Here is a 27,940-nt window from a genome sequence, read left to right as displayed (position 1 = left end):
CTCTACTCCAGTTTATACAAAAATAAATGAATTTTTTCTTTTGCATGGATGGGACGGAAGGCTTTTCTGTCCCCGCCTCGTGGACATCTCTATTTTCACTCTTTAGATCTAGGATTAGATGATTATTCAGTTCCTAAGGTTTCGAACCAGGTAAAGATCCACATGTGTAATGTATAATTGTATTATAAATAAAAACTATATTATAAAATTAATGGTAAAGTGAGTATATTTGACTCAAACCCATAATAAAGCCAATTAAATTCTTTTATGGGTTTGTGTTTTTAATTTAATATGTAAAGATAGAATTCATAATTTTAGGAGAGGGCTAAATTGAAAATTTTGTAAGAGATTAGGGACTATTGTGTAATTGTGTAATATTTATGTTAATACATATATATAAAAGACAATATTTGGGGCATTCAGAGAAAAGTGTTGGCTTTTCGTATCTGCCGAGTTAAGACTTTATGCCGTCCAATGAAATGATCCAAACCCAAATTCAGAGATGAGCGGCGCCACCGCCACCGCCACCGCCAACCGTCTTGTTCCCCATCCCCTTCTCCTTCTCCAGTCCATCCGCCGTCGCCGCCGCCGCCCTTAAACCCCTTCTCATGGTCACCGCCGCTACTCCCACCCCCAAGCGCAGTAAACTGGCTCTCCACCCTCACCACCACCGCCCCTCTCCGCCGCTTCTCCCGGGCCTCCCCGATGACGTGGCACAACTCTGCCTCTCCCATCTGCCTCCTTCCCTCCTCTTCTCCGTCTGCCGGTCATGGCGGCGCCTCCTTTACTCCCCTTCTTTCCCTCCGTTCTTCTCCCTCTACGCCCTTCTCTCCTCCTCCCCTGATTCCATCGATTTCTTCAACTTCGATCCCATCTCTTCCAAATGGACCTCTCTCCCTCCCCATCCTAATCCCCCCTCTCTACAGCTCTTGATCCACCACCCCTCTTTCCTCTCCCGCCACCTCCCCGTTCAGTCCCTCGCCGTCTCCGGCCACCTCCTCCTCTTAGCCGCCACCACCCACAACCTCCTCCCCGCCCTTCCTCGCCCTCTCCTCTTTTCCCCTCTTTCTAATTCCTGGCGTTTCGCCCCTCCTCTCCCCACCCCTCGCCGCTGGTGCGCTGCCGGCTCTCTCCGCGGCTCCGTCTACGTCGCTAGTGGAATCGGCTCCTTCTTCTCCACCGATGTCGCTCGATCCGTCGAGAGATGGGATTTGAAACCCATAGACGGTGGCGCGTGGGAGAAGGTGAGTGGGCTTAAGGATGGGAGATTTAGCAGAGACGCCACTGATGCTGTGGGGTGGAGGGGGAAGCTCTGTATGGTGAATGTGAAAGGGGATGCGCGGAAAGAAGGGTTGGTTTATGATTTGGAGAGGGATGAGTGGGAGGAGATGTCGGAGGGGATGATCGGAGGTTGGAGAGGGCCGGTGGCGACCATGGAGGAGGAAGAGATGTATGTGGTGGATGAAGTCACCGGAAGTCTGAGAAGGTATGATCCGGAAAGGGATTTCTGGGAAGAGGTAACGGAGTCAAATCGGCTGAAAGGGGCGGTTCAGATGGCGGCCGGCGGCGGCAGAGTATGCGTGGTGTGCAGCGGAAGTAGAAGGGAAATCGTGGTGGTGGATGTGGTAGCGTCGCCACCGCGGCTGTGGGTTGAGGCGACGCCGCCGGGGATGGAGGTGGTCGCCGTCCACGTGCTGCCCAGAATGAGTACCCCAAGGTCATGATGGTCCGTTCCGCGTTGTTTAATAAATTGATTGAAAAATAATATCGATAATTTAATTAATTGATGTTTTTGTTTTTGGAAAGGAAAGGAAAAGTGGACATTTGTCGGTTTAGAGAAAGAGCATTTGCCATCCACTCTTCAATGCATCGACTCCCGATTAGGGAATATTAATTTTACTGTTTTCTTTTTCTTATTTAGAAAATCATTATTCAAATTACAAAACCAAGCTTGGATTATTTATTTTATTTTATTATTACTTTGTTTTCCAATTCAATAGTTGTAAATAGATAATCACATTATGAATTTGTGAATATGAATGAGAATTAATGTGAACAAAATTATTTTGAATCAATAAAGTTCTCTATCCTTTCAACCAGAATGGGATGGGTTGAGTTGAGTTGAGTTCTCATTCACTGTTTTCGAGGTTGGGTTCTGGAGCTCGATTCTCTATTTTCGAGGTCCGTTGAGTTGGGTTCTCAAGCTCAATTCTCTATTTTTGGGTGATGTGTTGGGTTCTCGAGCTCAATTCTATATTTTCGAGGTGGGTTGAATTAGGTTCGCAAGCTCTATCTCTATATTTTTTTTTTTTTTTTTTTGTTGAGTTGAACTCTTGGGTTGGGTTAAGGAGTTTGCTAAAATAATCTACAAAAAGATGTTAAATTAATAATCAAAATTTCATAAAATTTAAATATAAAAAATTTACAATTTCTTCAGAGTGGGAATCTCCCAACTTTTTGGGATATGTTTAGCTTTTTATTTCATGATATATATATATATATATTGATAATTATATAAATACAAAGCTACTTTTCTTGGTTGAATTAATACATATTTGACCCATAAAAAGTGTCAAATTTGCCTTTTCATAAAGTTTATTTTTATAAATAAAAAAATATATTATAACAGTGTTAAAGGCATTACCTTACCTGCTCCACTCTAAAAAGAAGAAATCATACAGCAGGTAATGTCATCAAATAAAATAAAAAATTGCAAACTCAACCGTTCACTCACTACTTAACCTACCCGAGTCGAACCAACCACAATATGAGTTAACAAACACGATTTAAACGTTAACATTTTGGAAGTTCGAGAGTATTTTTTAAACAAAGTGTTAACGTTTTTTATTCAAAACTAACGTAATGGTATTATTGAGACTTTTCAAAACCGCTAAAGCCAAGCCAATCAGAAAGAAACAAGAAACAAAGAAGGGATGGCATAGTTGCAAATCCATGCAACTTTTATTTGAGAAACTGTTCCCAGTTAGCCTTAGAACAAGCCATGGAGTCAGGATAGGAACATTGATTAAGAACGCAACATAATCTTCTTCAATGCAACAATCAATGAGATTTAGATCATCACCTCGTAACTGTGCAAGATTCGGAGCGGAGTTTCCTTAGACACCGGCCTCTGTTCCGACCATAGCTCCAGGTTGACTGTTCCAGTTCCCCAGTAGACGAAACATTTGTAAACTTCCTTGACGTTAAACTTGTTGACTAACGCTAATCCCAAACATTTATCAACTAGCTTCCATTCACCTGGAATGTTGACTTTTCTTTATCAAGCAAAAGATTAAGCTAAACAAAACAAGTCTTTTTGTAGCTAAGATTCAGCCTCGATAACCTTCTCGAGTTTCGTCATTCAAGCATGAAATTAATAGATACAACTCTAAAAGTTCAGCACCAATTAGAATCGTTCTAAACCACTATGATTAACTTTACGCACTTTTCAAAATTCATATATCTAATGGACATAAAACCTAAAGATCGGAGTCCTACCAGACACAGAAGAAGTTGAATATCATGCATAACAGGCTCTTAAAGTCCGTATTTATGAAACATAAAATCAGAAGTTTAAGGACGTTATTCGACAATATACCGGTAAACGAAAGAAAATGATTACCATTGGGTAAAAGATCTCCCTCGAAGTACTGCTCCCCTGATTCGGGCCAGATTTCGTGCACGGATCCGTCGACCGATGTGAATGAAATAAAAGATTCGGAAGGATGTAAAAGGTTAAACATTGGATGAACCCTTAAACAGACCAACCTGCAAAATTTTCAAAAACATATAGAATTAGGCAAATAAAAAGATCTCTTCTAGTTTTCAAACATCCAAGTTTTCAGTAATGATGGTAAAAGTAGTAGAGCTTATAGTAATATTTGGTGCAAACCTTGAGAAACCACCCGAACCAGCACCTACTTTGACAGCTACAATGCTGGAGTTAATCTGCAGTGCTTTAGCATCTTCCTTTGAAATGTATATTTTTCGTCTTAGAGCTAACCCTCCGTCAATATCACCTTCCAGTTCGAGAGATTCCTCGTCCCCATCAAGCTCGAATTTCCTACTGAAAAAAAAGATTATCACCTTCAAGGCATCCGTTAATCGGACTTTGTGTAATTTTTGGTTCGGTGTAATTGTTTTGGATTGAAGTCCGTTCTTGATTCTTGTAGTTTTTTGTGGACTCGTTTCGTGGGCTTGTTTTTTTGTATGCCATTGTACAACGTTTCGTTTTTTCTCGATAAAAACTCGATTTCTAGCAAACAAGAACTGAACTGGCAAAAGTGAATACTCTCCCTAAAGTTTATAAATATTTATGAACCATTTCACTTGTCAAGAAAGGTAGACATCTGTTATATGAGTTAATATTCAGAATCATTCAAGCAGAGGTTGGTAACTTACTCAATGATGCTATATTCCTCCGTACATCCAGCGGATCGGTACTCCGTACCACTGAACTCTTCATAACCATTAATATCAATCTTGCCTTGGAGCCACTGTATCCCTGAACTCACAGACAAAATGATATCAACCTATCTATTACATTTTATAAGTAAATAATGATAACCAAGAAAAAGATTAAAAATATTGTTTGAACTTGAACCGTTGAACTTGAACCATAATGACAAGTAGTTTTACTACTCTGACTCAAAGCGGGTACATGAACAAAAGAGGGTACACGAACAGGTAGTTTATATGTATGGAGTACGGTCATCGTTTTAGAGCAAAAGGGCTACTCCAGACTTATGAGTGTTACCCTAGGGCCTTTCCATGAGTCACAGCGACTCGATGCACACTTTGCGCAAGACTGACGAAGGATCTAGACATACGTGAAACCTAGACCCATGAAAAAACAGAAAACCTCTAAGTTGTGAACCTAGGAAGGATTGAGTACTCCTTAAAGGAGGTATGTTGAGGGTTAGTTAAACAGTGACCTACAAAGTTTGGTACAGATGTTAAGCCACAATTTGGCTATCACTAGGGGCAGTTGTGAGCACATAGCCTAAGCTTCTGTGTATAGAATTAAGTCCGACAAGAGCCTCCAAGTAGGTTGCTTACTAAGTAGTTTTATACTCATTCCATGTTGTTCTATTTTTTTTTTCACATGGAGTGTAGAATATTGTTGATGGCGGGAGCTTGCAGAGTCGTGCAGTTGCAAGGGGTGCCCTTTAGATCGAGTCACCTTCCTTCTTGTCATTTGATTATTATTTTAAATGCTACTTTCCAACACTTGTACATTTTTTGTAAACTATTTTTAATTTGACTCCACAAATATTACCTTTAAACTACTTTTATGTCGATTTTGAATGCATATTTAAACTTAAATTTTTTGTGTCTCTCGTTTTACCAAAAATAAATGAAAATTTTACCACTCTTTCTACCATGGAGTGTACGAGGCGACTTGTGATTCAAGGTATCAAAAACCAGGTCGTTACACTTTATTAGTCCTTCCTTGAAAGTACTTTTCCAAAAAGTTAACCCGAATCACCATTACTGATCTCGGATCATAAACTCAGTGGCAGGAATCATCTATGTAGGTCATAATCTAGGACCTTCCCTTAGTTTACCAACATATACTCTAGGATCTAGAAATATGATTAAACATCTAGATGTCATAACATCATTCCCTGTTACATTTTGATAGCAAATGAAGTTTTAAAACGAAAAGAAAGAGTTGTTATATTGAACTTTACAATAATCATAAAGTTGTTACCTGAAGGAAGGTGTGTCATGGAAATTATTCTACCACCAATCCAGGGGACTACTTTAACAGACCAATGGCCGCCTTTCAGTTCAATAGGAGTTTTTGAAAGTGATACGCCTTTATGTTCAGAAACCCCTTCAACATCTTGCAAAGTCTTGGCCCTTTCTGCGATGCATTTATTGATAAGCAATCCCAAGTAAAAATGGAAATAACAAGCCCATCGCTAACAAATATTGGGCTTAACAAATATTGTCCTTTTTGGATTTTCCCTTCTGGAATTCCCCTCAAAACTTTAAAATGTGTCTACTAAGGAGAGATTTCCACACCCTTGTAAGGAATGTTTCGTTCCCCTCTCTAACCCATGAGAGATCTCACAATCCACCCCCTAGGGCCTAGTGTCCTCGTTGGCACACTGTCTGGTGTTTGGCTCTGATACCAATTGCAACAGCTCAAGCCCACCGCTAGCCGATATTGTCCTCTTTGGGGTTTCCCTTCTGAGCTTCCCCCCAAGGCCTTAAAACGCGTCTACTAGGAAGAGGTTTTCACACCCTTATAAGGGATGTTTCGCTCCCCTCTCCAACCGATGTGGGATCTCACAATAACTGAAACTCAAGAATCCATTATTAGTTGGACCAATGACCTTAAAACTACTGAAGTTTACAATTTTTCCTTTGTCCCATTGAGCGAATTTATGATGGTTCAATAATACGTTGAACGTGACTATTGAATTACCCATCAATTCGAAAGCTATGGGTTAAGGTAAATTTAATTATATCAATACTTCAATACACCCGCTCACATGGGCTTGAAAATTTGTAGATGGCCTGACAAACGAAAATCAATATTAATTGGAATGGAAATGATATAACATGGGTCCGAACAAAAAATCTCCTTCACTAAGGTCATATTGAATTACGATCAATCTGAAAGTTTAAGCTAATAAGTTATGGTAAATTTAGTTATATCGACACACAGTAGCAATAAATTTAAGTTTTGGCAGCGCTTGTTTCTTCCTCTTGAAGAGTTCTTTAGAAAGCACGATCTTACGAGCATGGTGGCCAATTAGATAAGCTTTGTAACTCCTTGGGTTTAGGGTGTTTTCTCAGTTTTGTATATTTCATTTGTTAATAAAATTTTGTTTCCTATATAAGAAATGCTATGTTGAAACGTACTTGAAAGAGAAAAAGAGAAGAATGGAGCTGCAGTACCTAATCGATGATGATATTCTCGCTCGCTGATGGCTATCAGGTCAGCCGCTTCTTGTTCGGAGGGTAACGTCACTTGCAAGACTTCTCCATCTGTGCCCCAAGCATCAATCTGGAGGTATAGAAAATTGCAATATGAAAACAGTAGAGAGCTCTCAAAGGGACTTTGGACATGAAAGAAAATGCACCTTTGCCCCTCCACCCAGTAGTATCTGAACATGAAGACGCCGCTTTGGCCTTGTCCATGATCCTTCAGTTCTAGAAACTTGAACAGTAACAACTGAAGATTCTAGTTCTGCAACATAATGTGTCAATAGGTATGCACCTAAAGTGAAACCGTATCCGTCACCATCATCTTCATATAGAACACCTTTAGCCTTTCCTGTAAATACATTGAAAATTATTAAAATTGGACAAGGAAAGAATTTCCAGAAAAATGAAAATGTTAACTTGTGAACTATAACAGCCCAGCCCAAGTCCACCGTTAGTAGATATTGTCATCTTTGCAAGTATTGTCATCAGCCTCACGATTTTTAAAACGCGTCTACTAGGGAGAGGTTTCCACACCCTTATAAGGAATGTTTCATTCTCTTCTCCAACCGATATAGGATCTCACAATCCACCCCCTTGGGAGCTAGCGTCCTCGCTGGTACACCGCTCGGTGTCTGGTTTTGATACCATTTGTAACAGCCCAAGTCTACCGTTAGCAGATATTGTCCGCTTTGACCCGTTACGTATTGCCGTCAGCCTCACGATTTTTAAAACATGTCTACTATGGAGAGGTTTCTACACCCTTATAAAGAATGCTTCGTTCCCCTCTCCAACCGATGTGGGATCTCACAATCCACTCCTCTTGAAGGTCCAGCGTCCTTGCTGGCACACCGCCCGGTGTCTGGCTCTGATACCATTTATAACAGCTCAAGTCCACCATTAACAGATATTTTCCGTTTTGGCCCGTTACGTATCGCCGTCAACCTCATGATTTTTAAAACGAGTCTATTAAGGAGAGGTTTCCACACCCTTATAAGGAATGTTTCATTCCCCTCTCCAACCGATGTGGGATCTCACATGAACGGACCAAAATCTAGAGAAATCAATACAATTTAGCTCAAGGCGCTCCTAACGAGGTAATAAATAGTCCCGATTACTAGGTCAGTCTACACTTATTAATTGAAAAAAAATGACACCCTTTGGTCTTTAGGCAGTCAGAAAGTAACGACAACTAGTCAAGAAAAGAGTAGGATAAGAATATAAGTATATGTGTGCTAGAGAAAAGACAATATACAGATCACTTCATGGTCAATCCCAAAAAAATGTGAATAAGACAATGTCATCACCATTTTCATCTAAAGCCACAAGAAGAGACACATCATCAGAAGGATTTGCTTCTCCAGTATGCTGGTGTGCAGGACCTAAAGGAACAATTGATCCACCTTGCAGAAATAAGACTGGTAGATCCTGCAATGATCCAATGCACGTGAAAAAGGATAACAAAGAAAGCCAGTAACAAAGCAATTAAATCAGCAAGCAGAAATTACCGGATGCGAGTCATCGAAATCGAATCTCGACCAAATTCCCTTTGGCAATGTCAAATTTAAATTGTTGATTCCTTGGTTGGGCAAAGTGCTGCTCAAGAACAAGTGTTAGTATAAAAATAATTGGATTGATACTGTAACGATCCAAATCCACCGCTAGCAGATATTGTCCTCTTTGAACTTTCCCTCGAGGTTTTTAAAACGCGTCTGCTTGGGAGAGGTTTCCACACCTTTATAAAGGGTGCTTCGTTCTCCTCCCCAACCGATGTAGGATATCACAATCCACCCCCCTTCAGGGCCCAGCGTCCTCTCTAGCACTCGTTCCTTTCTCCGGCCGATGTGGGACCCCCACCAAATCCACTCCCCTTTGGGGCTTAGCGTCCTTGCTGGCACACTGCCTCGTGTCTATACCTTTCTTTGTGGAATAGCCTCCTCGGTGTCTGGCTCTGATACCATTTGTAACGGTTCAAGTCCACCGCTAGAAGATATTGTCCTCTTTGGGCTTTCCCTTTCGGGTTTCCCCTCGAGGTTTTTAAAACGCGTCTGCTAGAGAGAGGTTTCCACACCTTATAAAGGGTGTTTCGTTCTCCTCTCCAACTGATGTGGGATATCACAGATACTCTACCAACCCTAATACTTAACCCTTAATACCCAAAAGTTACCCAGAAACTGATATTTTATATATAAATTAAGAACCTTGAATAGATTAAAATTGAACCCAGAAGAAAAGAATTTTCAATTTTCCTCAAGTTGGCATCTTTTGGATCTGCAAAATTTTTAAACGAAGTCAAAAAAATGTTGCAACCAGAAAGAAAACATATGAAAGCTGGATAAGTAAGGTAACCCACCAGCAAAAAAAACAGGAGTTGCAACAGGAACACCCGTTGTATGAGCCATATAGAAAAGAGTGTATATATGAGGTAATAGGCGGTAGCGTCTCTTCAATGCTAGGCGGCAAACTTCTTCACACTAACAAATGATCAAAGCTTTTCGGTTCAAATAATTTGAAGATATCAGAAATAATCCATAAACCCATGACAATTTAAACCATTTGCAATAGGTACAGGCATATAACCCATGACAACACAGGTATTCGTCAATGATACAAAATAAGGTGTCATAATGAAAGTTGTATATTATGCTTCTTAAGTCATGAGCTTGTTCCTTTGCATTTTTTTCGTTTAGATTTGCATGCTAGAGTCATTGAAGTAGTCTTGATCAAGATATCTTGTGGAGTGATTCAAATCATGAGTTTTCTTTACTCTTGATCTTGATCATCAAAGTAATCCGTTCCTAAACATTTCCTTAGGTTGATTCCTTAATGCTTTTGGGGTTCTTGGATAATTTAGATCTAAAGATTTTGTTCTTCGACAAGCTTCTTAGATCAATTCCTAATAGTTTCATAACAAGTCACTCTTAATCCTCTATTATGCACGGCATTAACTAAGGAGGAGACACTAACAGTCAGTCTTAATCCTAAGAGTTTCCTAAACTGTCTCTTACATGTTTGTGCAGTGTACATTAATTAGTCATTTGATGGTGTCAGATTCAAGTCATTAAACTCAAATCTTCTAGACAAAAATGATCCTACTCATATACATTATAACCCTGAAATGATGACCAACAAAGTAAATATAATATATTTAGGTTAGGGAAAACCTCTTCTCCAAATGACCATGGTTCATGGTCAGCAGTGCTGGTTTCAGAATGCCCACGGCAGAAAGGAAACATAGCACCAATTCCCATCCACCTTCCGAAAAGCCTAGGTGTCGCGTTTCCAGCAAAGCCACCAATGTCTGGTCCAGATAGAGGCTGACCACTGAGTCCCTGAAGAGCGACAAGCGAGAAGATAATGAAATCTAAATCGAAGCCATAATCATAACTCATTCTTAAGACCTTGGTGAAAATCAAAGCATTTAACATTCTCTCAACCATTGATGTTAATAAAAAAAAAAGGTTACGGCCACTGATGTTAATCTAATATTGTAAGATGCTCCTCTCCTCATCTTTGTGGACCCACCTATCCCTTTCCTTCAAACTTCCCTCATAACGGGCTAAATGTGCATCTCTCCGAAAAGGGAAAAAAAAAAATCTTAATACTTTTGTCAGTTATGTAGATATTTAGATTATATTTGACACTATGCAAGTGCTCGATCCGTTGGGCCATGCTTGAACACCATGTTAGACATTTCTCTTCAATTACAAATGGTATCAGAGACAAACACCGGGCGTTGTGCTAGCGAGGAGGCTGAGCTCCAAAGGGGGTGGACACGAGGCGGTGTGCCAGCAAGGACGCTGGGCCCTGAAGGGGGGTGGATTGGAGGGTCCCACATCGGTTGGAGAAGGGAACGGTGCCAGCGAGGACGCAGGGCCCCGAAGGGGAGTGGATTATGAGATCTCACAACGGTTGTGGAGGAGAACGAAGCATTCTTTATAAGGGTGTGGAGACCTCACTCTAGCATACGCGTTTTAAAAACCTTGAGGAGAACCCCGAAAGGGAAAGCCCAAAAAAGAAAATATCTGCTAACGGTGGGCTTGGGTTGTTACAATAACAAAAATAATCTTGTTTTGACAATTGACAAAACCTATTATGACATATGCAGATTGAAGTAGAAATTTTGCATAGAGCCAATAGTTAATTACCAACTGAAGTATCATGGAGATGCTCATGTGAAGATGCTCCCAGCTTGAAATGTTGTCGCCTGTCCATGTAGCAGCATACTTTTGGCTACCAACAAAACCAGCCCTAGTGAGAACAAAAGGACGCCTTTCACTGTTAGCCGATTTCATCCCTTCATATGTTGATCTAGCCATCAACATTCCATACACCTGAAGTACAAAACCGTGTTATTAAATATTATCAAATATAGCTAAACAAACATTCCGAAAACAAGAAGCATTTGCACTCGTGATGTTCGATATGAATGGCTCAAGGTTATGCTAGGGATTATACATTGTGATAGTAAGAATGATTCTGGCAACCCCCAAATTCTTCATCGCCTCTATGAATGTTACTCTCGGGCATCGTTTTAGTTACAGCCTGAAATGAAAAGTGATGATTAATGGTAAGGTACTGATGAAAGTGTAAGCACAAACTAAAAATAATTTACATGTAGCATTACCTTAAAAATAGCTGGTTCATTCATGTCATTCCATATACCATCAACACCATTAGAAACAAAATCCTTAACTAAATTTGCCCACCAATCTCGAGCTTTAGCTTGTGTAAATTCAGGAAATACACACGGCCCGGGCCAGACCTCACCTAAGACAATTAAGAAGTGTTTAGTATACAATTAAAAGGTCACAATTTAAGTGCCAATGATAAGACACATACCTACGTAAGGTTCTCCATTAGCTTTTTGGACCCAAACATTTTTTTCAGAACCACTGTCATATACAAAATAACCTTTTTCATGTTTGATTCCAGGATCGAGCATCCAAATAGCTTTAATACCAATTTGGTGAAGATCGTTCACCAAAGTTTTTGGATCAGTAAAACGCTCCTGAGAAAATGTCACTATTATATGCATGCATTTTCTTGACACAATAAAAGCATAAGTATTTTAAAAAAATAAGAAAACATAATGTGAAGAACCATTAGACGTAAAATCATGTTAAAGATGATTAAAATAAGAAGTAAAATGCAGTCGTCTTTGATGGAGATCAATTAGACAATGACATACAGGGTCGAAAGTGAAACAACGGAAACCATCCATGTAGTCTATGTCCATCCATATAACATCGCAGGGTATATTTTTCTCTCGAAACGTTCTTGAAACCTGCAATAGTTTGCAGAAAAAGAAACTGATTAACAGCTTAAATATTCCTTTTAGGACCTTAAATAGACTAAATTCTAACTAGAATTGTTGTATATTGCTTTTTGCATAGTCAAGAACGGAAAAGACATGAACACTTGCTTAAAATATACCAGTAGTTGGGCTGACATAGATATACTAGTCCTGCACAAAGCCATATTCATAAGACCAATTGTCCCTGATTATGAAAATATCAGTGTGTTCCAGCCTACCTCGAGTACTCGATCAGCAGAATCATAGCTCCAACGGCATTGGTGGTAGCCTAAGGCCCATTTTGGGGGCATAAACACAGTGCCTAGTGAGAAAATAACCCGTTAAGGCTTATAACAAAAGCTGAGAGTTTTTTAACACGGTTAAAATCCAAATTATAGATGATGATGACTCGATTACAACGACCAAACTATTGAGCAATAACTTCATCGACCAAAAATTATAAATTATAAATCTTGTTTGATGAGTTAAAGCAATGTAAAAATACAGAAAAGTTAAGAATTGAAAAGCAAGTTACCAACTGCCTTAGAGAAGGACTTTAAAACAGCTGATGGCGAGGAAAATGGACCGAATGTAATGACGGGGTATGAGGAAGGAGCGATGAATTGTATTATTGAATCTTCCCTCAGATCAATCTCACAACGCAGGAACGTGTCGGCAAGAATGCCTAGAGCCTCCCCATTTGGAAGAATGGCCAATACCCATGGATGTGACTGGTACAAGGATGTAGTTCCAGAACCATATCCATAAGCATCTGTGTTCCATGTGAAAATCTACAAGGGAGGGAACTGCTAAGGTCAAGAAGAATTAACTAACTAATATCAAGTATACCCAATTATTAACATACTCTTTTCCCCGTTCGCTCGAGTTGTCCACTAACTTCCCCAGTTCCATAAAAGGAGGTACCAGCAGGAAGCTGTATAAGTCAAATTTGTCAAATTAATTTGAATGGATTTCAAGACTCAAAGTGTATAATTCATGATCAGATACCATAACTGCAAGATATCAAATGACAAATGATAATATTTATACGAAAACGGACCTGAAGTTTAACAATCTGCTGGCCAAGGTGACACTCGAAAACAGGAACATATGTAGCAAGCTTCTGGCTAGAAATCGGTGTGTCTCTATCCTTAGATTTTATGAAAGAAAAACTTGGATAAGCCGCAGCTCTATCGTTTGCAGAACAATCAAAACGAAAAACGCCATCTTCCAGTATAGGCTCAAAAATCATATTCCCAGAGATAGTGTCTATTGTGATTCCTTTCTCTTTGGTGTTCCCCATTTTACACGTAAATTTTCCTGAAATCAACTTCTTGTTTGTCCACTTTCTCCTGAATCCCAAAAACCAAAGGGAAAAAACATTCAGATAGTTAAGCCATCAAATACCCAAAATTTGAAATGAATATGACACCGTGAGCCATTTAAGATTAGAGTATAAACATTAAATCCAAGCCTGCACAGTTTTCAGAAACAAAACGGTAAACTAGCCGATATTATCTTCTTTAGGCTTTCCCTTTTGGACTTCCCGTCAAGGTTTTTAAAGCGCGTCTGCTAGGAAGAGATTTTCACACCCTTATAAATAATGTTTTGTTCTCCTCCCCAACCAATATGGGATCTCACAATTCACCCCCTTCGGGCCCAGCGTCCTCGCTGGCACTCGTTTCCTTCTCCAATTGATGTGGGACCCCCCAATCCACCCTCTTTCAAGGCTCAGCGTCCTTGTTGGCACATCGCCTCATGTCCACTCCCCTTCGGGGCTCATCCTCCTCACTAGCACATCGCCTAGTGTCTGGCTCTGATACAATTTGTAACAGCCCAAGCCACCGCTAGCAGATATTGTCCTCTTTGGATTTTTACTTTCAGGCGTCCCCTCAAGATTTTTAAAATGCATCTGCTAGGGAGAGGTTTCCACACTCTTATAAAGAATGTTTCGTTCTCCTCCCCAACCGATGTGGGATCTTACAATCCACCCCCTTCGGGTCCAGCATCCTCGCTGGCACTTGTTCCCTTCTCCAATTGATGTGGGACCCCCCAATCCACCCCTTTTGGAGCCAGCGTCCTTACTAGTACACCACCTTGAGTCCACCCCTTTCGGGGCTCAGCTTCCTCGCTAGCACATCGCTCGGTGTTCGGCTCTGATACCATTTGTAACCGCCCAAGGCCACCGCTAGCAGATATTGTCCTCTTTGGATTTTCACTTTCGGGCTTCCCCTCAAGATTTTTAAAACGCGTCTACTAAGGAGAGGTTCCACACTCTTATAAAGAATGTTTCGTCCTCCTCCCCAACCAATTTGAAACACCATACAAAAACAGCTAAGATTCTGTGGACCAAGATTTGAAACACCATACAAAAAGAAAGTTAAACAGAGAACAGATTGGCTCTTTGTCACATTCAATTGGTATCAGCTATGAGAGACTAATAATTATGATGTAGCTCAAGAAACGAGAGTCTAAAATGTGCAGATTCAATCATTCAAGCTCGTTTCTGAAATCAAACAGATCATTATTCCTCAGGGAGGACGTGAGTTCCGAATTGCTACTGATTTCGAGTCGAATATGTCGAGAAATGCCAAAAGTGCGATCAAATTTATGTGAAATGATGAACACAACAATCAAAAACAGCATCGATGAACAAAATAAACCATCAAAATCCTAACGAAAACGAACCAATCTGAATCGTCAAGGGCAAAGATAAGGTAAAAAAAACTAGCAAGAACCTGGAGAAATGAAGCTTCTTCGAATCACAAGAACGAGCACCAGATGTTCTCGTTGTACAAATGCGAGATATAAAATCGGGAGTCCGATTAAGCCAAGGAATATATCCCGATGATCGCCCACATCGAGCCACTAGGCCACTCAATACTGATGATTCTTCCATCACTTTCGAGCTCAACCTTTTTATATTACGCGCCCCACATATGTGCAGCCATCATAATAACTTTTCAGGATTAAAAAATAATAATCTCTTTCTTTTCAGTTAATTTAGCTGCTGCTCGCCATATCCATTGTTTCTGCTGCTTCTTCAGTGGCCTAAAAGTGAGAAATCCCAGAGATTTGTTGTCATGTTCATGAGAATTGAAATTTCATCGTAAGGGAAAGATCTTACAGGAGTTGTATATACTAATGAAATGTGATAATTTGCTAATTCGAGCAGTTGAGTGGACAGGAGACTTGTTGAGTAGAGACCACACCTCGGAGCATCCATTCTAGAATTTGATAATCAGAGCAATTTAATGAATAACACATCTATTCCTAATTATATATTTTTCTTGAGTGAAACAAAATGAAGAATCTAAATTTTACCCATTTGAATTTAGTACTATTTTGATATCTAAATTTTTAAGATCGTTATGGATCCTTTTCAAGTAAGTGTAGAATAGACGGTGTCCATAGTAGGGTAGATCTTGACCACATGTGAGCCGAGATTTCTTCCTAAATACACCAATACTACTGTTTCAATTAATGTAATCAAAGTGAATTAATTTTATATTTATGAAAGACAAAGATTAATAAAAATATAATGGAATTATGAGTTTTGTTTTTGTAGTTAGTTTTGGATGAAAGTCCTTGATCATTAGAAAATTTATGAGTGTCCTATCCTTTGCAATATATTATAATAAAATTAAATTACTTTGGGACTTGTTCCGTCCATAAATAAAATTTAAATTTAAATTTTTTATTTTTGAATAAGACTTTCAACTTTTAATTGAAATTTTAAGGACTTGTCCATAAAGTTCAAAGACTCTTATGGCTTTACTTTCTGTTTTTTTTTTTAAAAAGTCTTATTCCAACTGGGATAATATCCTTTACTTATATATCTATGATCTTTCTCTTAATTAATCAATGTGTAACTTATTGAATGAATACAATTGTTGCACGACTATCTATAACTGCAGAGGAGGCTAGCCGTGGACAAGCGTCCCCGAGCCACTGCTATAGCTTTGATGGGGAAAAATGCATGCTTTTTATGAAAGTTATAGAGGAAGACATTCAATTCAAACAAACATGGATGAGCCTTTTGATTATGGTGAACAGGGTTGTAACACATGCAATGTTGAGACCTGTAATTCTAGTGTCTAGTGTTTGGATGGATCATGGGGCTGCTGACAATAGTTCTTAACAAGGTCGGTAGGAGAAGGGAACAAAATATTCTTTAGAATAGGGTGGAAATAGCATTTTAAGAACTTTGAAGAAAGCCCAAATAGGACAATATTTGATGAATTGTTACAAATGGTATCAGAACCAGACACCAGATAGTGTGCCAGCAATGACATTGAATCTCGAAGGAGGGTGGACACCGAGCGGTGTGCCAGTGAGGACACTAGACTCCGAAGGAAGGTGGATGTGAGATCCCATATCAATTGGAGAGAAAAACGTGCGACGCTAGGCCCTGAAAGAGTTGGATTGTAAGATCTCACGTCGATCAGAGAAGAGAACTAGTGTCAGTGATCACGCTGGGCCCTGAAGGGGGCTGGACTGCGAGATCCCACATCGGTTGGAGAAGGGAACGAAACCGTCTTTATAAAAGTGTGAAAACCTCTCCTTAGCCTCTCCCTAGCAGAAGCATTTTTAAAATCTTGAGAAAAAGCTCGAAAGAGAAAACCTAAAGAGAACATTCTTTAGCCGTTCTTTGGCGACTCTAAAGATGAAATCGTTAAATTAACTTTATTTGTGAAATTTTGCAAGGATCCTAAAATAACCTCTAGTTTTGCAAATCCGGTTGACAATTATCAGCTTGAATACTGCTTTTAAGTGGGAAAAAAAAAAGCAATTAGCAAGCCTAAGTATATTGATTTGGTTAAAAGGTTGAAGATTCATTAGCGAAATCCAATAGTAATAATACTTGCACATAGTCATTGTTACACAATTTAGATAAATATGATAAAAGTACTGAACTTAAACAAGGATTATTTCAACATCATTGTTCATACAGATAATCGAGAAACTTATCAGTTAGCAGCAGCTGCCTCTTGTAACTGTTTCACCTTCGTGATGTAGTCGCTCATTGCATCATCCTTGGATTTTGCTGCAAAAACATTTAATTCTCTTCAATCAAGCTCATTGTTGTACATTTTTTACAAATCTTTAATCTAAGAGAGTTCATAGCAAAAAAGAGTAAACATATTTCAATGTCATCGAAAAATAGAAAAAATCCATTTCATAGTGTTGAATTCTGAGAAAACTTACCTTCAACAGCCTTCCAGGCATCCCATTTGGCTCTGTCTCTCTGGTTGAACACTCCAGGTCGGCCTACAAATCAGTCATAGTTGCAATAAACGGTTAAATTGGAGAATTTGATCACATAATTCCATCTATACACAATTTTCATTTATAAATTATATTCAATGAAAGACAGTACTTACTAGTGTTCACGGGTCCAACAGTGGCCTGCTTGTATAGTCCATAGAGAATGAGTTTGTTTTCATTGCTTGTGTTCTCCGGCAAGGTCTTTGCCTTCTCAGCATACTCCTCAAACTCCTCCTGCAGAACTCAGCCTCATCAAGTTGTAATACAGACTGCGTGCTTTTAGTTCCATATAATAGAACAAATATATGAAGTTCTTACAATTCTCTGCACCTATAGCCCTAAATATCTAGAGTCCCGCAACAGTGTAATAACTCAAGCAATCAATTTGGAAACAACCAAAAGATTCACATCTGTCGATCTGGAACAACCAGATGTCGTTCATTCTTCGAAAGAAAAACACAGATCGACTAAAAAATAAACAGATCTGAACAGACAATTCCAACAGAAATCATTCTAACAAAGTCCAACAAATCTAACATATTATGAATGCATAACTATGACGCAAAACAAGAGACATGCAGCGATCTGCACTAATACCCTAACTCAATGCCAAGATCATCACCAATGAAAAGCTAAGCATAATCATTCGGCATCAAATCACCCATTCTAAACGAAGAATTCAACTACTGGTCGAACAAGAAAATGGCATAAAGAGAAGATTTGAGAGCTTCGAAGCTAATAACGTAAAGAAACTGAGAATTCAGAAGAAGAATGAGAGAGAAACCTACCTTCAAACCCATGGCGACTCGAAGCTCAATACAGAAACGAAATACTAACTGGGGAGGACGACGAGTGTGGATCTTTTAAATACATGGAGGTGAGTGGTACAGAAGGAATAAATCGCCGAGAAATCGCCTTCAAAAGAAATATATATATATATATATAAATAAAAACTATATTTTCTTTTAAATAAAATTTTTAAAAATAAATAAATAAATACTAGTTGGTTTCTTTACATTTACTTTTTATTCATTTTAATACATGTATTCTTAAATGGTTTATATATGGATCAAAATCAAATAAAGTCAAAATATAGGGACCAATCACAAATTATCTAAAATAATAATTTAGTTGGGACTAATTTAATAATTGTTAAAATTATTTTGTTAGTTTATTTTCTATTTTTTCTATTTTTTTTTCATTGAAAATTAGTTTAATATATTTTTTATAGCTTTAAGGTGTGACTAAAAGAATTGGAAAATAATTTTAAAATGATATAATTAATTTAATTATTTCAAAATTACTTCCTTCTATTCTCAATATATTTTAAATTTGTAATAATTTAATTTATATGATATAATAATTTAATTATTTTTTGTAATTTATAAATATTGTTGGTGTTTGATCGTAACAAAAATTTATTAAAATTTTAACAATAATTTTCGCTAGAGAAATTAAATTATTACAAAATTATAAATAGGAAAATTAAATTGTTACAAATTATAATTTTAATACGAGTAAATGAGATAGAATGAACGGAAGAACTTTTTAAGTACAGATAATTATTTTGTTTTTTATTTTTGAAAATTAAGATATTATTAGAAAAATAAATATAATTTTAAAAAATAAAAAATAAACAAATAACTTAAATATTTATCCGACCAAACCAAATTATTATCAAATTTGATATAAATTATTATTATTATTATTATTATTATTATTTAAAAATAAATAAAAGGTAAAGAGACTAAAAATCGCCGAGTGGACGCACGATATAACGAAGTTGAATCCAGTGGGGACCACACGAGTGGGGATATTCCTCCCGATCAGCTACGGATGGGCGGGGGAAAATTACGCAACCCTTGTGGGGTCCACTATTGTTTATTATTTCGATGATCTCTAAGCGTTGTCACTCACAATTGAGCCATATGATCTCGCCACGTGTCATGTGGCCCCCACTTTAATACATTATTCATTAAAACATTTTTTGATTCAGATATATTTTAATTTATTCACCTTATTTTAAATCTTTACTTTTATTCTATAATTTTTAATAAAAAAATTAATACTTAAGTAGAAGAACTAAATTTAAATTTATTTTTATTAAAAATAAATAGAATAAATTTAAGATTTATTAAAAACAATTTCTTTTGCTCAATGATATAATCGAGTCTCGATTCTCTAACTGCAAGTTGAAAATAATTTTTTCATCTCAACGATATGTTCGAGTCTCGAGTCTCTAACTGCGAATTGAAAGTACAATATCTTAACTAGTTGAGTAGTGTTGAAATCAACGAGACCAAACGAAGGTAAGGACACGAGTTCAACTCCGCTTGGATTGACTTTTATAAGTAATTAAAAATAATATATTGACGCAAATTTAAATATTTTTGGAAAATAATAAATGAAATGGGCTTTGTGGTCCAAGTAGGCCCATGAATATAACACGCCTGAGGCCCATCCTCGAAGTCTTGAAAGCCCAAAAAACTTGATCGGAGAGGTCCAATGGGCTTTTGCCACGTTTCATGATTTAATATATATTTTTAGTTTTGTTTAGTTATTTTTTAAAATTGTCACTTTAATTTAGTACAATACAGTCGATAAAATGAGGGTGCATTTGATGGGATGACAGGGCTGTGACGACTACGGATCACAGCCGTAGTTTCGGTCTGCTCAAACAAGAGCTTCTTGTCTACGTAGCAAATATTTTAGTGTCCAATTTTTTTTAAAATATATTTATTAATATTTCCATTGACATGTCAGCAATTTCGGTTACCAAACGTACAATTTTTGGTTCATTCCATTAAAAAAAATTAAACTATAGTTAACATTTTAATTTGTTACGAATTATATCATTAAAATTTTAAATTCTCTAAGTTAAATTTTATTATGTTTATGTATATTTATATAATAAAGATGACGAAACTTTATTTCAAATTATTGACTATTATATCATGTCATTTTCCTATTATAACAAACACATTTTCATCATTCATATGCTTTTTGATTTTTGATCTAATACTACACATCCATAAATACGATTTGTTTGAACAGCTAACAAAGTTGACTCTAACGAATAATAATACTAGCCCTTCTCAACAACCTTTACAATATCTATGATTGAATTTCATGTATTTCTCAATGAACCACTCAATTGCAGTAATGTTAGAATTAGAATGTGATATTCATTTCGATATAGAGATTTCACTTCATGATATTTCAATACAATATGGTTATTAATGGACATTTTTGTAAATAATTTTTTTCATATTTTCAATAAAAGATCATGTATCTCTCACTCTATGTATTTCACAAATTTTTTATTCGGTGAGTTCATATTATTGAGAGACTGTTCTAAGCAACAGATCCAAATAGAACAGAAGAAATAAATTCATCAAGAATTTAACAGCATTCAAGTGATAAATATATATTCAACGCATAAACAATTACAAATCTGGAAAACTGAAGCCATGAACAACTGATGAGAAACTTAAACGAGAAGACAAAAACACACAACAAATCAAAATTCCAGGAATAAGCACTCTCTTCCGAATTTCTCCGGTTTCACTTCACTCAAATCATGCTAACCTCGTTACAGAACTCAACAACACAACAATTTCAGTTCAATATGAAAAATAAATTCGTTCAACGAATCGAGGACGAGAACGGCGGAGATTTCGCTTCGTAATCGATTTCAGAGCTATTAATGCCATAGTACCTCAATTTCAAAGAAATTTGTCTTTCTAGCATCAATTGACGGCGGAAATTGTCGATGAAAATCTGCGCTCGCTGATCGACATCGTCTTCATAGCTTCCAATCCTCGAACTCTCACCACGCTCGAGCTTTCTCACGGAGCATTTCTCGATGATGCTTTCGTCTCCCAAGATACTCCGTAGCCCTGCCGTCCGACCGTCGGAATCGAATGATCGCATCCGCCGGGAAGGCGGCCGGCAAACGTGACAGAAGCGGACTAAGGCAGTGAGTTTCGTCAATGCCTTCTTCATGCGGAGCACCATTGGCGTTCCGTTCTCTGCCATTTTCCCCTTTTCCATCGACTGTGAAATGAAATGTTTGAAGTTTGTGTAACGAAAGTGAAGCGGAAGATACGAAGAGCAAAAACGAAGAATGAAGAATTTATAGGGAGTCCATCCACAATTATTAATAATTTAAAAATATATTGGAGATTATCCAATCAGATATTGACACGTGTGACCACCAAAGTTGTAGGCTAATTCTTAGATAAAACATAAATTAATTACACAATTAAACATTTCTGTGGGTCCCACTCGAAATTTTAATTATCAACTTTCAAATTTGTTAAAATTCACACTATCATTAGATAAATTATTTTTTAAAAAAAATTAAAATATAAATAAATAAAAATCTCAAGACTTTGAATAGACTTATTAAATATAAAATTTAAAATAAAGGATATATAAAGTTCTATGACACTAAAAATAAATAAATAACTTAAATTTGGAGGTAAATTATATAAAAATAAATTAAAATTAAAAATTTAACAATTTCCTAGTGGTCGAGAAAATGGGGCGTATTTGATGGGATCACAGAGCTGTGACGATTTCTGGTCACAGCCGTGGTATTCAAAATGCTCCATAAACGCGTTTGTTTTTTATTGGACGAAAAAAAAGTCTATTATAAATATTTTAATGTTCAAATAAAAAATAAAAAAAATATTTATTATTATTTTTTTTAATGAATTACTCCTTTTAACAATCAATAAATTAAAATAATTATGTAATATTATGTAAATTTAAAAGAATATTTTTAACGGAGTCACGAGGAAGAACAAGAAAAAATACCACAGGTCAATTAATTGGATCGGGTTTGAGTCATAATATTGAGAAGATATCTATTTTTAAATTGAAAATTGATAGGTGGTACCATTTATTCTATGACTTTGAATTACTATTTTACCCTTTTAGAATAACGATTAATATTACTATTTTACCCTTTATTTAAATTTCTACTAAAAAATAAATCTTAAATTTAAATTAAATGAGAGTTTAAAAATTTATTAAATATTTTTAAAATTAAAATATAAAATAGTAATATTATCTATAAAATTAAAATTAAAAATAAAAAGGTAATTGATATATTGAATACAAATTTAAAAATTCTACACTTTTTAATACTTAAAAAATAGCTAAATTAAATAAAGATAAAATATTTTTTTTTAATTAAATCACATTTATTGAGAAATATGGAAGTTGGGAACTTACAATTATTTTTTAAATAAATTAAAATTAAAATTTTTTAAAAAATATATCGTCCTTCAAAGTACAATGGAATTTCCTAGGAGTTACAAAATGGTGGGTTAATGATAAGATAACCGGGCTGTACGATTGCGGATCACAGCCGTGGTTTCCGTCGGAATAAACGTGTATATTTTTTAGAGGAGAGGCTTGGCTTGTTGACCAAGTTATTACAAATATTTTAATTTCCAAAATAAAATAAAATAAATATTAGTATTTCCAACAGAAATTGTGTTAAGTTTGGTTACCAAATGTTGGAGATTTGAAATTAAAAAATTACACATATTTTGAAGTATGATTAATTAATCTGAATAAATTATAATTTTATTCCAACAAAGATAATAGTAATTCTACATTTTAATTAAATAAAGTAAATTAATCAAAAAAATATTTTAAATCACACAAAAAATACGAGACTTATCCATAATTATTATTTTTAAAAAAAAATAGAGAAAAATAGAGTTTATATAATATTTGTTATTTGAATTTCGGATAGAAAATTAATTCTAAATTCTTACTTTAACTTAGGTTGATTAATCTAATCAATACGAACACTTATTCCACCCTTTGTCTGTTTTGGTCCAAAAAAATGAAATTCTTAATGATAGTTGGTTGTATTCACTGATTTTCGCAATAATAGTCTGTTCCACAGCAAGATTAACAGTATGTTTCATATCTACTTACTTACTTCTAAACCTTTATTTTAAAAATATAGTGGAGAAAACGATAAAAAACAAAACTCGTATTAGTCGGAGGAATAATCTTCAAGCTTGAAAGTAATAAATAGGCAACGTGATCATGTAGCGATGGATATAGAAAAAGAGATGTACATGGAAAGAGAAGGACCAAAAGCCTTCCCCATCCCCATCTTCTGAGTGATAGGGTAGTACAAAATATGAGACGATCTTTTTCATACATTAAGCCAATCTTATTGAACAATAAATGGTTCTAAGATTTCACATCTCAATTTCCAAAAAACAATTCTCATTTCTATCTGAATACATTAAACATTAAACCAAGTGAAAATGAGAGGAAACAAATCTTGGAAAAGGTAGGGAACGAGTCGAGGCTTGAACTCCTTGGTTGGAAAAAAAGTCCTATAATTAATTAGGCGTTGGCAACCCATTGCTGTGGACCATATCATCACCATGGGAGCCTCCTTCGGAACCTGCAACTTCCTCACTAGATCCAACGCGGTCTGCTTGTCCCTCTTCGATCTGATCACGTTGGGTCGAACTACCATACATCCGTCTTCTCGTCTCCTTTCGTGCTGCCCTCTCGGATAATTTCAGGTCTCTAAAGCCCTGTTCAAATTTAGCTTCGTCCTCTGGTGAGAAGAAAACGACCTCCATCTGCCCGAGTTCTTCGTACAGCTTCTCGATTTTTGCCTTCCAAAACAGCCCAATTTCAGTGTCCATTTTGTGGTATGGAGTTTTCAGCAGATACTCATCAATTCCACCGGCCTTGTCGATGCATCGAAGGGCATGAGTGGTGACTTTAACTCGAATATGGCGGTCTAGAATATAACTGAAAAGTCGCTTCTCTTGGACATTTGGTTTCCAGCTCCTTCTTGACCTATAAGCACCAGCACATTACGGCTAATACTCCAAAATTGAAAATTGATAGCATGACAAAATAATCGTAAATAATCGTAAAACGCACCGAACCCTTATATGACATAAGGCCGAAACAAAGGAAGAAAACGAAATTATTATATTGTGCTCTCGAATTTCTGAATACAAGAGCAAGAGAGGCATACCCTTGACATGTAAATATAAGGCTACAAATATACAGCAAAAGCCAATAACGTTCACACACAGAAGGAAACACAACTATAAGTACATTTTCTCTTCCCAACTTCTAATGGATCATTTGGGTTCACAGGTTCTGTATTTGGGGGCACAAGTTTAGGAAGCTTGGGTTGAAATAGTGATCGATGGAGGGGTTGAATAGTAGGATGTTGTTCGAGTCAGTTGGTTTCTCTAATTGAACTTGGGATGTCAAACAGAGGGTCGGGGCTGTTGGGCTTAGGAAGCGAGACACGCGCTGAAGCCCAACTTTACGCCCCCAATCACCCTATCTTAGGGTTCCTCCACATGTTCTTAGAATGACAAAAGGAGTGGGGCATAAAAACCTCAGAGCAAAGCAATTACAAAATCTCCACTTGATTCTAACTACAATTCGTAATCAAGTAGTGTGGATAAGAGTTTTAGCAGAACAATTAACTCATATGCTAACCCCGCATCCAAAATCCAAACACTCATCAAGAAGGCAGTAACAAACAGATAAGAAAAAATCAGAAGCATGAACACAAAGACGTAAGTTTTGAAATAGTAACAGCAAGAATTTTCTGCCAAATGTCTTTGATGCTATGAATTTATTCATTTATGGCGCCTTCACTTGCAATTGTAAAAAACAATAAATCAAGCTATGCAATTAAAAGGGACTAAAGATCTCTCTCTTATTATTATTATTTTTTTTTTTTTGGGTGTGGGTGTGGAAATTTGAACTAGTTCGAAGAAAAAAAAGGGTAGAGGTTGATGTGTGAAATCCCACATTGGTTGAAGAGGAGAACGAAACATTCCTTATAAGGGTGTGAAAACTTCTCCCTAGTAGACGCGTTTTAAACCCTTGAGGGGAAGTCCAACAAAGAAATCCCAAATAGGACAATATCTGCTAGCGGTGGGCTTAGGCTATTACAAATGGTATAAGAGCCAGACATCGGGCCGTGTGTCAGCTAGGACGCTAACCTCCAAGGGGGTGGATTATGAGATCCCACATTGGTTGGAGAGGGAAACGAAACATTCCTTACAAGGGTGTGGAAACCTCTCCCTAGTAGACACATTTTAAAACCTTGAGAGGAAGCACAGCAGGGAAATCTCAAAGAAGACAAGATCTGTTAGCGGTGGGCTTAGGCTATTACAAATGGTATTAAAGTCAGACACTAGGCGGTGTGTCAGTGAAAACGCTGACCTCCAAGGGGGTGGATTGTGAGATCCCACATTGATCGGAGAGGGGAATGAAACATTTCTTACAAGGGTGTGGAAACCTCTCCATAGTAGACACATTTTAAAACCTTGAGGGGAAGCCCAGTAGGGAAATCTCAAAGAGGACAATATTTGTTAGCGGTGGACTTAGGCTATTACAAATGGTATCAGAGCCAGACACTGGGCAGTGTGTCAGCAAGGATGCTGACCTCCAAGGGAGTGGATTGTGAGATCCCACATTGGTTGGAGAGGGGAATGAAACATTTCTTACAAGGGTGTGGAAACCTCTCCCGAGTAGACGCATCTTAAAACCTTGAGGGGAAGCTCAAAAGGGAAAGTCCAAAGAGAACAATATCACCTAGCGGTTTGGACTTAACATGATATCATTTAACCGTTAAGCTATTCTCATATTGGGAAAGGGACTAATGGTTTCACGCCACCGAATTCAGAGAGAAACGACGCAAGATTTTGAAAAAAATAAAGGAAAGAACAGAGGTTCATACTTATTGCCACCGTCTTCACTGACACGGTTACCGAATTGGATGTGACGGCCAGCAAAAATGCCGCGCTTCGCCCTATTCATCACCACTTTGGAGTCTGGAATACATTTCTTCAATGAATCCTTCACTCCAGGCGCAAGATTGTTTTCTCCAACCTTCTTCAATATCTTCTTCATCATTTCCTTTCCTCTAAAGGCCATTTTTTACTCTCTCTTGTAGAATCAGCTGTGATCCAAAAATACTCCAAACAATAGGAACAGAAGTAGAACGATGTGCGAAAATGAGTTTGAATTACTGCCAACAAGCTTCTACAGACAGAAGATCGAGCTCGATGAAATTCCAAACGGTACAGGTTGGGGACTGTATTTTGTGCAGCAGGACTTGCGTAAGAATAGAATTTTCATAAGCAATTTGTGTTGTTACAGTCCGTTGCTCTGTTATCACCTAGGAAGCATAACAAAATCCATCAGCATAAAAAAACCTTCGCCGAAGAAAGAAAAATCCATCACAGAAAAGGAAAATGTGAGAAATATTCAGTCGAATCAGTCGGAAATCGGAAAACGACGCCATTCACCTTAGTTATCACTTATCATTATCTACACCTTAATCGCCGGCTAGTTATAGAAACAGCATCACATTCGGCCAAAGGATCCAAATTGCAAATTGCAAATCACACACAAATCAAGAAAAACGGATAAAATTCCACAGAACACAAACAAGACAGACATAAATCAAAACCAAGGATCCATTTCCGTTCTGACGAATCGCAATAAAAAAAAAATGTAAATTCCGGTTAGAAGAAGCATGTATCGAGAAAGTGCCGAAGTAAAATTGATACGAATTTCAGATATGGCACATTAACCTTGTTTGGAACACCCTGGTTTGGAAGAAAAAATATTTTCTAAGGAAAAAAAAAACAACAACAAAGCAAGTAACGCTGATTACTCGGTGAGGCGAAAGACTGTGAAAGGGAGGGAGCGGCGGTGAGATCGCCGGGAGGCTGAGACTGCAACGTGCGGCGGCAGCCGTTGAGATGGCGTCAGGCAGAAGAGGTCAGCGGCTTGGGGAGAGTCGGGATACAGTAGCTAGTAATGGGAAGGAAAGGCGTGGCGGTAAATTAGGGTTTAGAAAAAAAAAATCTAGGATGTTTTAGAAAATAATAATAATTAAAAATTATAAAATAATTTTTGTTTTATAATTTATAATATTTTTTTTTAAATACAACAAATTTAAGCGAATAATTCGAACCTTATGTTAGTTTAATTATATTATATATTTTTTTAATTTAACAAAAAATAAATTAATATAAAATACTATATTAGTTCGTTTTTTAATATAATTTTACAATTTTAAATTCAATTAAAAATTTTATAAATTATTTTTACTAAAAAAATAATTTACTTGTATTTACTCGCTTTTATTGGTAGTTGTAGTTTGTTTAAAATGTATATAATATTCATGTTTGAGAATCATTGTTGAATACAAACAAAACCTATATGTTTTCTTGATACTTTTTTTGTGTTATTATTTTTCAAACCTTGCTTTAGTGGTGATGTTTAAACCGATTCATTGAATTAGTTTTGATAAAGCTAATTATGGAGTGAGTCGTCTTGGAATCTAAGATTGACCATTATAGATTTCAAGTTTAATTTAAGGTCATTCATCTTCTAACCAAC

At 36.9% G+C, this 27,940-nt stretch overlaps 4 protein-coding genes across 5 annotated transcripts; 1 reads left to right on the top strand and 3 right to left on the bottom strand.

The window, feature by feature from the left end:
- The first annotated feature begins 29 nt into the window (after positions 1–29).
- LOC111465215 (F-box/kelch-repeat protein SKIP25-like) lies at positions 30–1,945 on the top strand. Its single transcript, XM_023109544.1, has one exon. The coding sequence runs from the start codon at positions 609–611 to the stop codon at positions 1,722–1,724; it is 1,116 nt and encodes a 371-aa protein (XP_022965312.1). The 5' UTR covers positions 30–608; the 3' UTR covers positions 1,725–1,945.
- A 968-nt stretch (positions 1,946–2,913) lies between these two features.
- LOC111465248 (alpha-glucosidase 2) lies at positions 2,914–15,405 on the bottom strand. Of its 2 annotated transcripts, none has more exons than XM_023109601.1 (22): positions 14,974–15,405; positions 13,296–13,587; positions 13,101–13,169; positions 12,771–13,026; positions 12,475–12,557; positions 12,131–12,226; positions 11,782–11,950; positions 11,567–11,709; positions 11,398–11,484; positions 11,088–11,273; positions 10,104–10,271; positions 9,293–9,413; positions 9,141–9,210; positions 8,448–8,535; positions 8,247–8,367; positions 7,098–7,291; positions 6,913–7,021; positions 5,714–5,869; positions 4,402–4,504; positions 3,893–4,063; positions 3,623–3,768; positions 2,914–3,258 (listed from the first exon to the last, which is right to left on the bottom strand). In XM_023109601.1, exons 1-22 carry the CDS (start codon positions 15,132–15,134, stop codon positions 3,071–3,073), a joined length of 3,177 nt encoding a protein of 1,058 aa, XP_022965369.1. In that variant the 5' UTR covers positions 15,135–15,405; the 3' UTR covers positions 2,914–3,070. The 2 variants fall into 2 exon arrangements, with proteins under 2 accessions (XP_022965369.1, XP_022965368.1); XM_023109600.1 differs by having other exon boundaries at positions 3,893–4,066; positions 14,974–15,403.
- Positions 15,406–17,048: 1,643 nt separating this feature from the next.
- On the bottom strand, positions 17,049–18,422 carry LOC111465252 (acyl-CoA-binding protein). The gene is made up of 4 exons (XM_023109604.1): positions 18,292–18,422; positions 17,620–17,737; positions 17,444–17,506; positions 17,049–17,282 (listed from the first exon to the last, which is right to left on the bottom strand). The coding sequence occupies exons 1-4, from the start codon at positions 18,301–18,303 to the stop codon at positions 17,206–17,208; spliced, it is 270 nt and encodes an 89-aa protein (XP_022965372.1). The 5' UTR covers positions 18,304–18,422; the 3' UTR covers positions 17,049–17,205.
- Positions 18,423–23,690: 5,268 nt separating this feature from the next.
- Positions 23,691–27,391, bottom strand: LOC111465250. The gene is made up of 3 exons (XM_023109603.1): positions 27,210–27,391; positions 26,268–26,708; positions 23,691–24,352 (listed from the first exon to the last, which is right to left on the bottom strand). Exons 2-3 carry the CDS (start codon positions 26,462–26,464, stop codon positions 23,881–23,883), a joined length of 669 nt encoding a protein of 222 aa, XP_022965371.1. The 5' UTR covers positions 26,465–26,708; positions 27,210–27,391; the 3' UTR covers positions 23,691–23,880.
- Positions 27,392–27,940: the final 549 nt, after the last annotated feature.

This window comes from Cucurbita maxima, unplaced genomic scaffold (assembly GCF_002738345.1).
Source record: "Cucurbita maxima cultivar Rimu unplaced genomic scaffold, Cmax_1.0 Cma_Scf00028, whole genome shotgun sequence".
In the NCBI taxonomy this organism is placed as follows: Eukaryota; Viridiplantae; Streptophyta; class Magnoliopsida; order Cucurbitales; family Cucurbitaceae; genus Cucurbita; species Cucurbita maxima.
The sequence above is the reverse complement of the archived record's forward strand: the minus strand, read 5'-3'. Positions and strand labels throughout refer to the sequence as shown.

What these genes read in the sequence shown, in the direction of transcription:
- LOC111465252 (XM_023109604.1), bottom strand. An exon ending in TGTTGGACCCGTGAACACTA is followed by an intron (nt 17,507 to 17,619) that starts GTAAGTACTGTC and finishes ACTGATTTGTAG; the next exon opens with GCCGACCTGGAGTGTTCAAC. An exon ending in TGCCTGGAAGGCTGTTGAAG is followed by an intron (nt 17,283 to 17,443) that starts GTAAGTTTTCTC and finishes ATGTTTTTGCAG; the next exon opens with CAAAATCCAAGGATGATGCA.
- LOC111465215 (XM_023109544.1), top strand. Translation starts at nt 609, where the DNA reads ATGGTCACCGCCGCTACTCCCACCCCCAAGCGCAGTAAACTGGCTCTC.
- LOC111465250 (XM_023109603.1), bottom strand. Translation starts at nt 26,464, where the DNA reads ATGGCCTTTAGAGGAAAGGAAATGATGAAGAAGATATTGAAGAAGGTT. An exon ending in AGTGAAGACGGTGGCAATAA is followed by an intron (nt 24,353 to 26,267) that starts GTATGAACCTCT and finishes TGGTGCTTATAG; the next exon opens with GTCAAGAAGGAGCTGGAAAC.
- LOC111465248 (XM_023109600.1), bottom strand. Translation starts at nt 15,134, where the DNA reads ATGGAAGAATCATCAGTATTGAGTGGCCTAGTGGCTCGATGTGGGCGA. An exon ending in TCAATTTTAATCTATTCAAG is followed by an intron (nt 8,536 to 9,140) that starts GTTCTTAATTTA and finishes GTTCTTGAGCAG; the next exon opens with CACTTTGCCCAACCAAGGAA. An exon ending in AGAATATCATCATCGATTAG is followed by an intron (nt 5,870 to 6,912) that starts GTACTGCAGCTC and finishes AATGCATCGCAG; the next exon opens with AAAGGGCCAAGACTTTGCAA.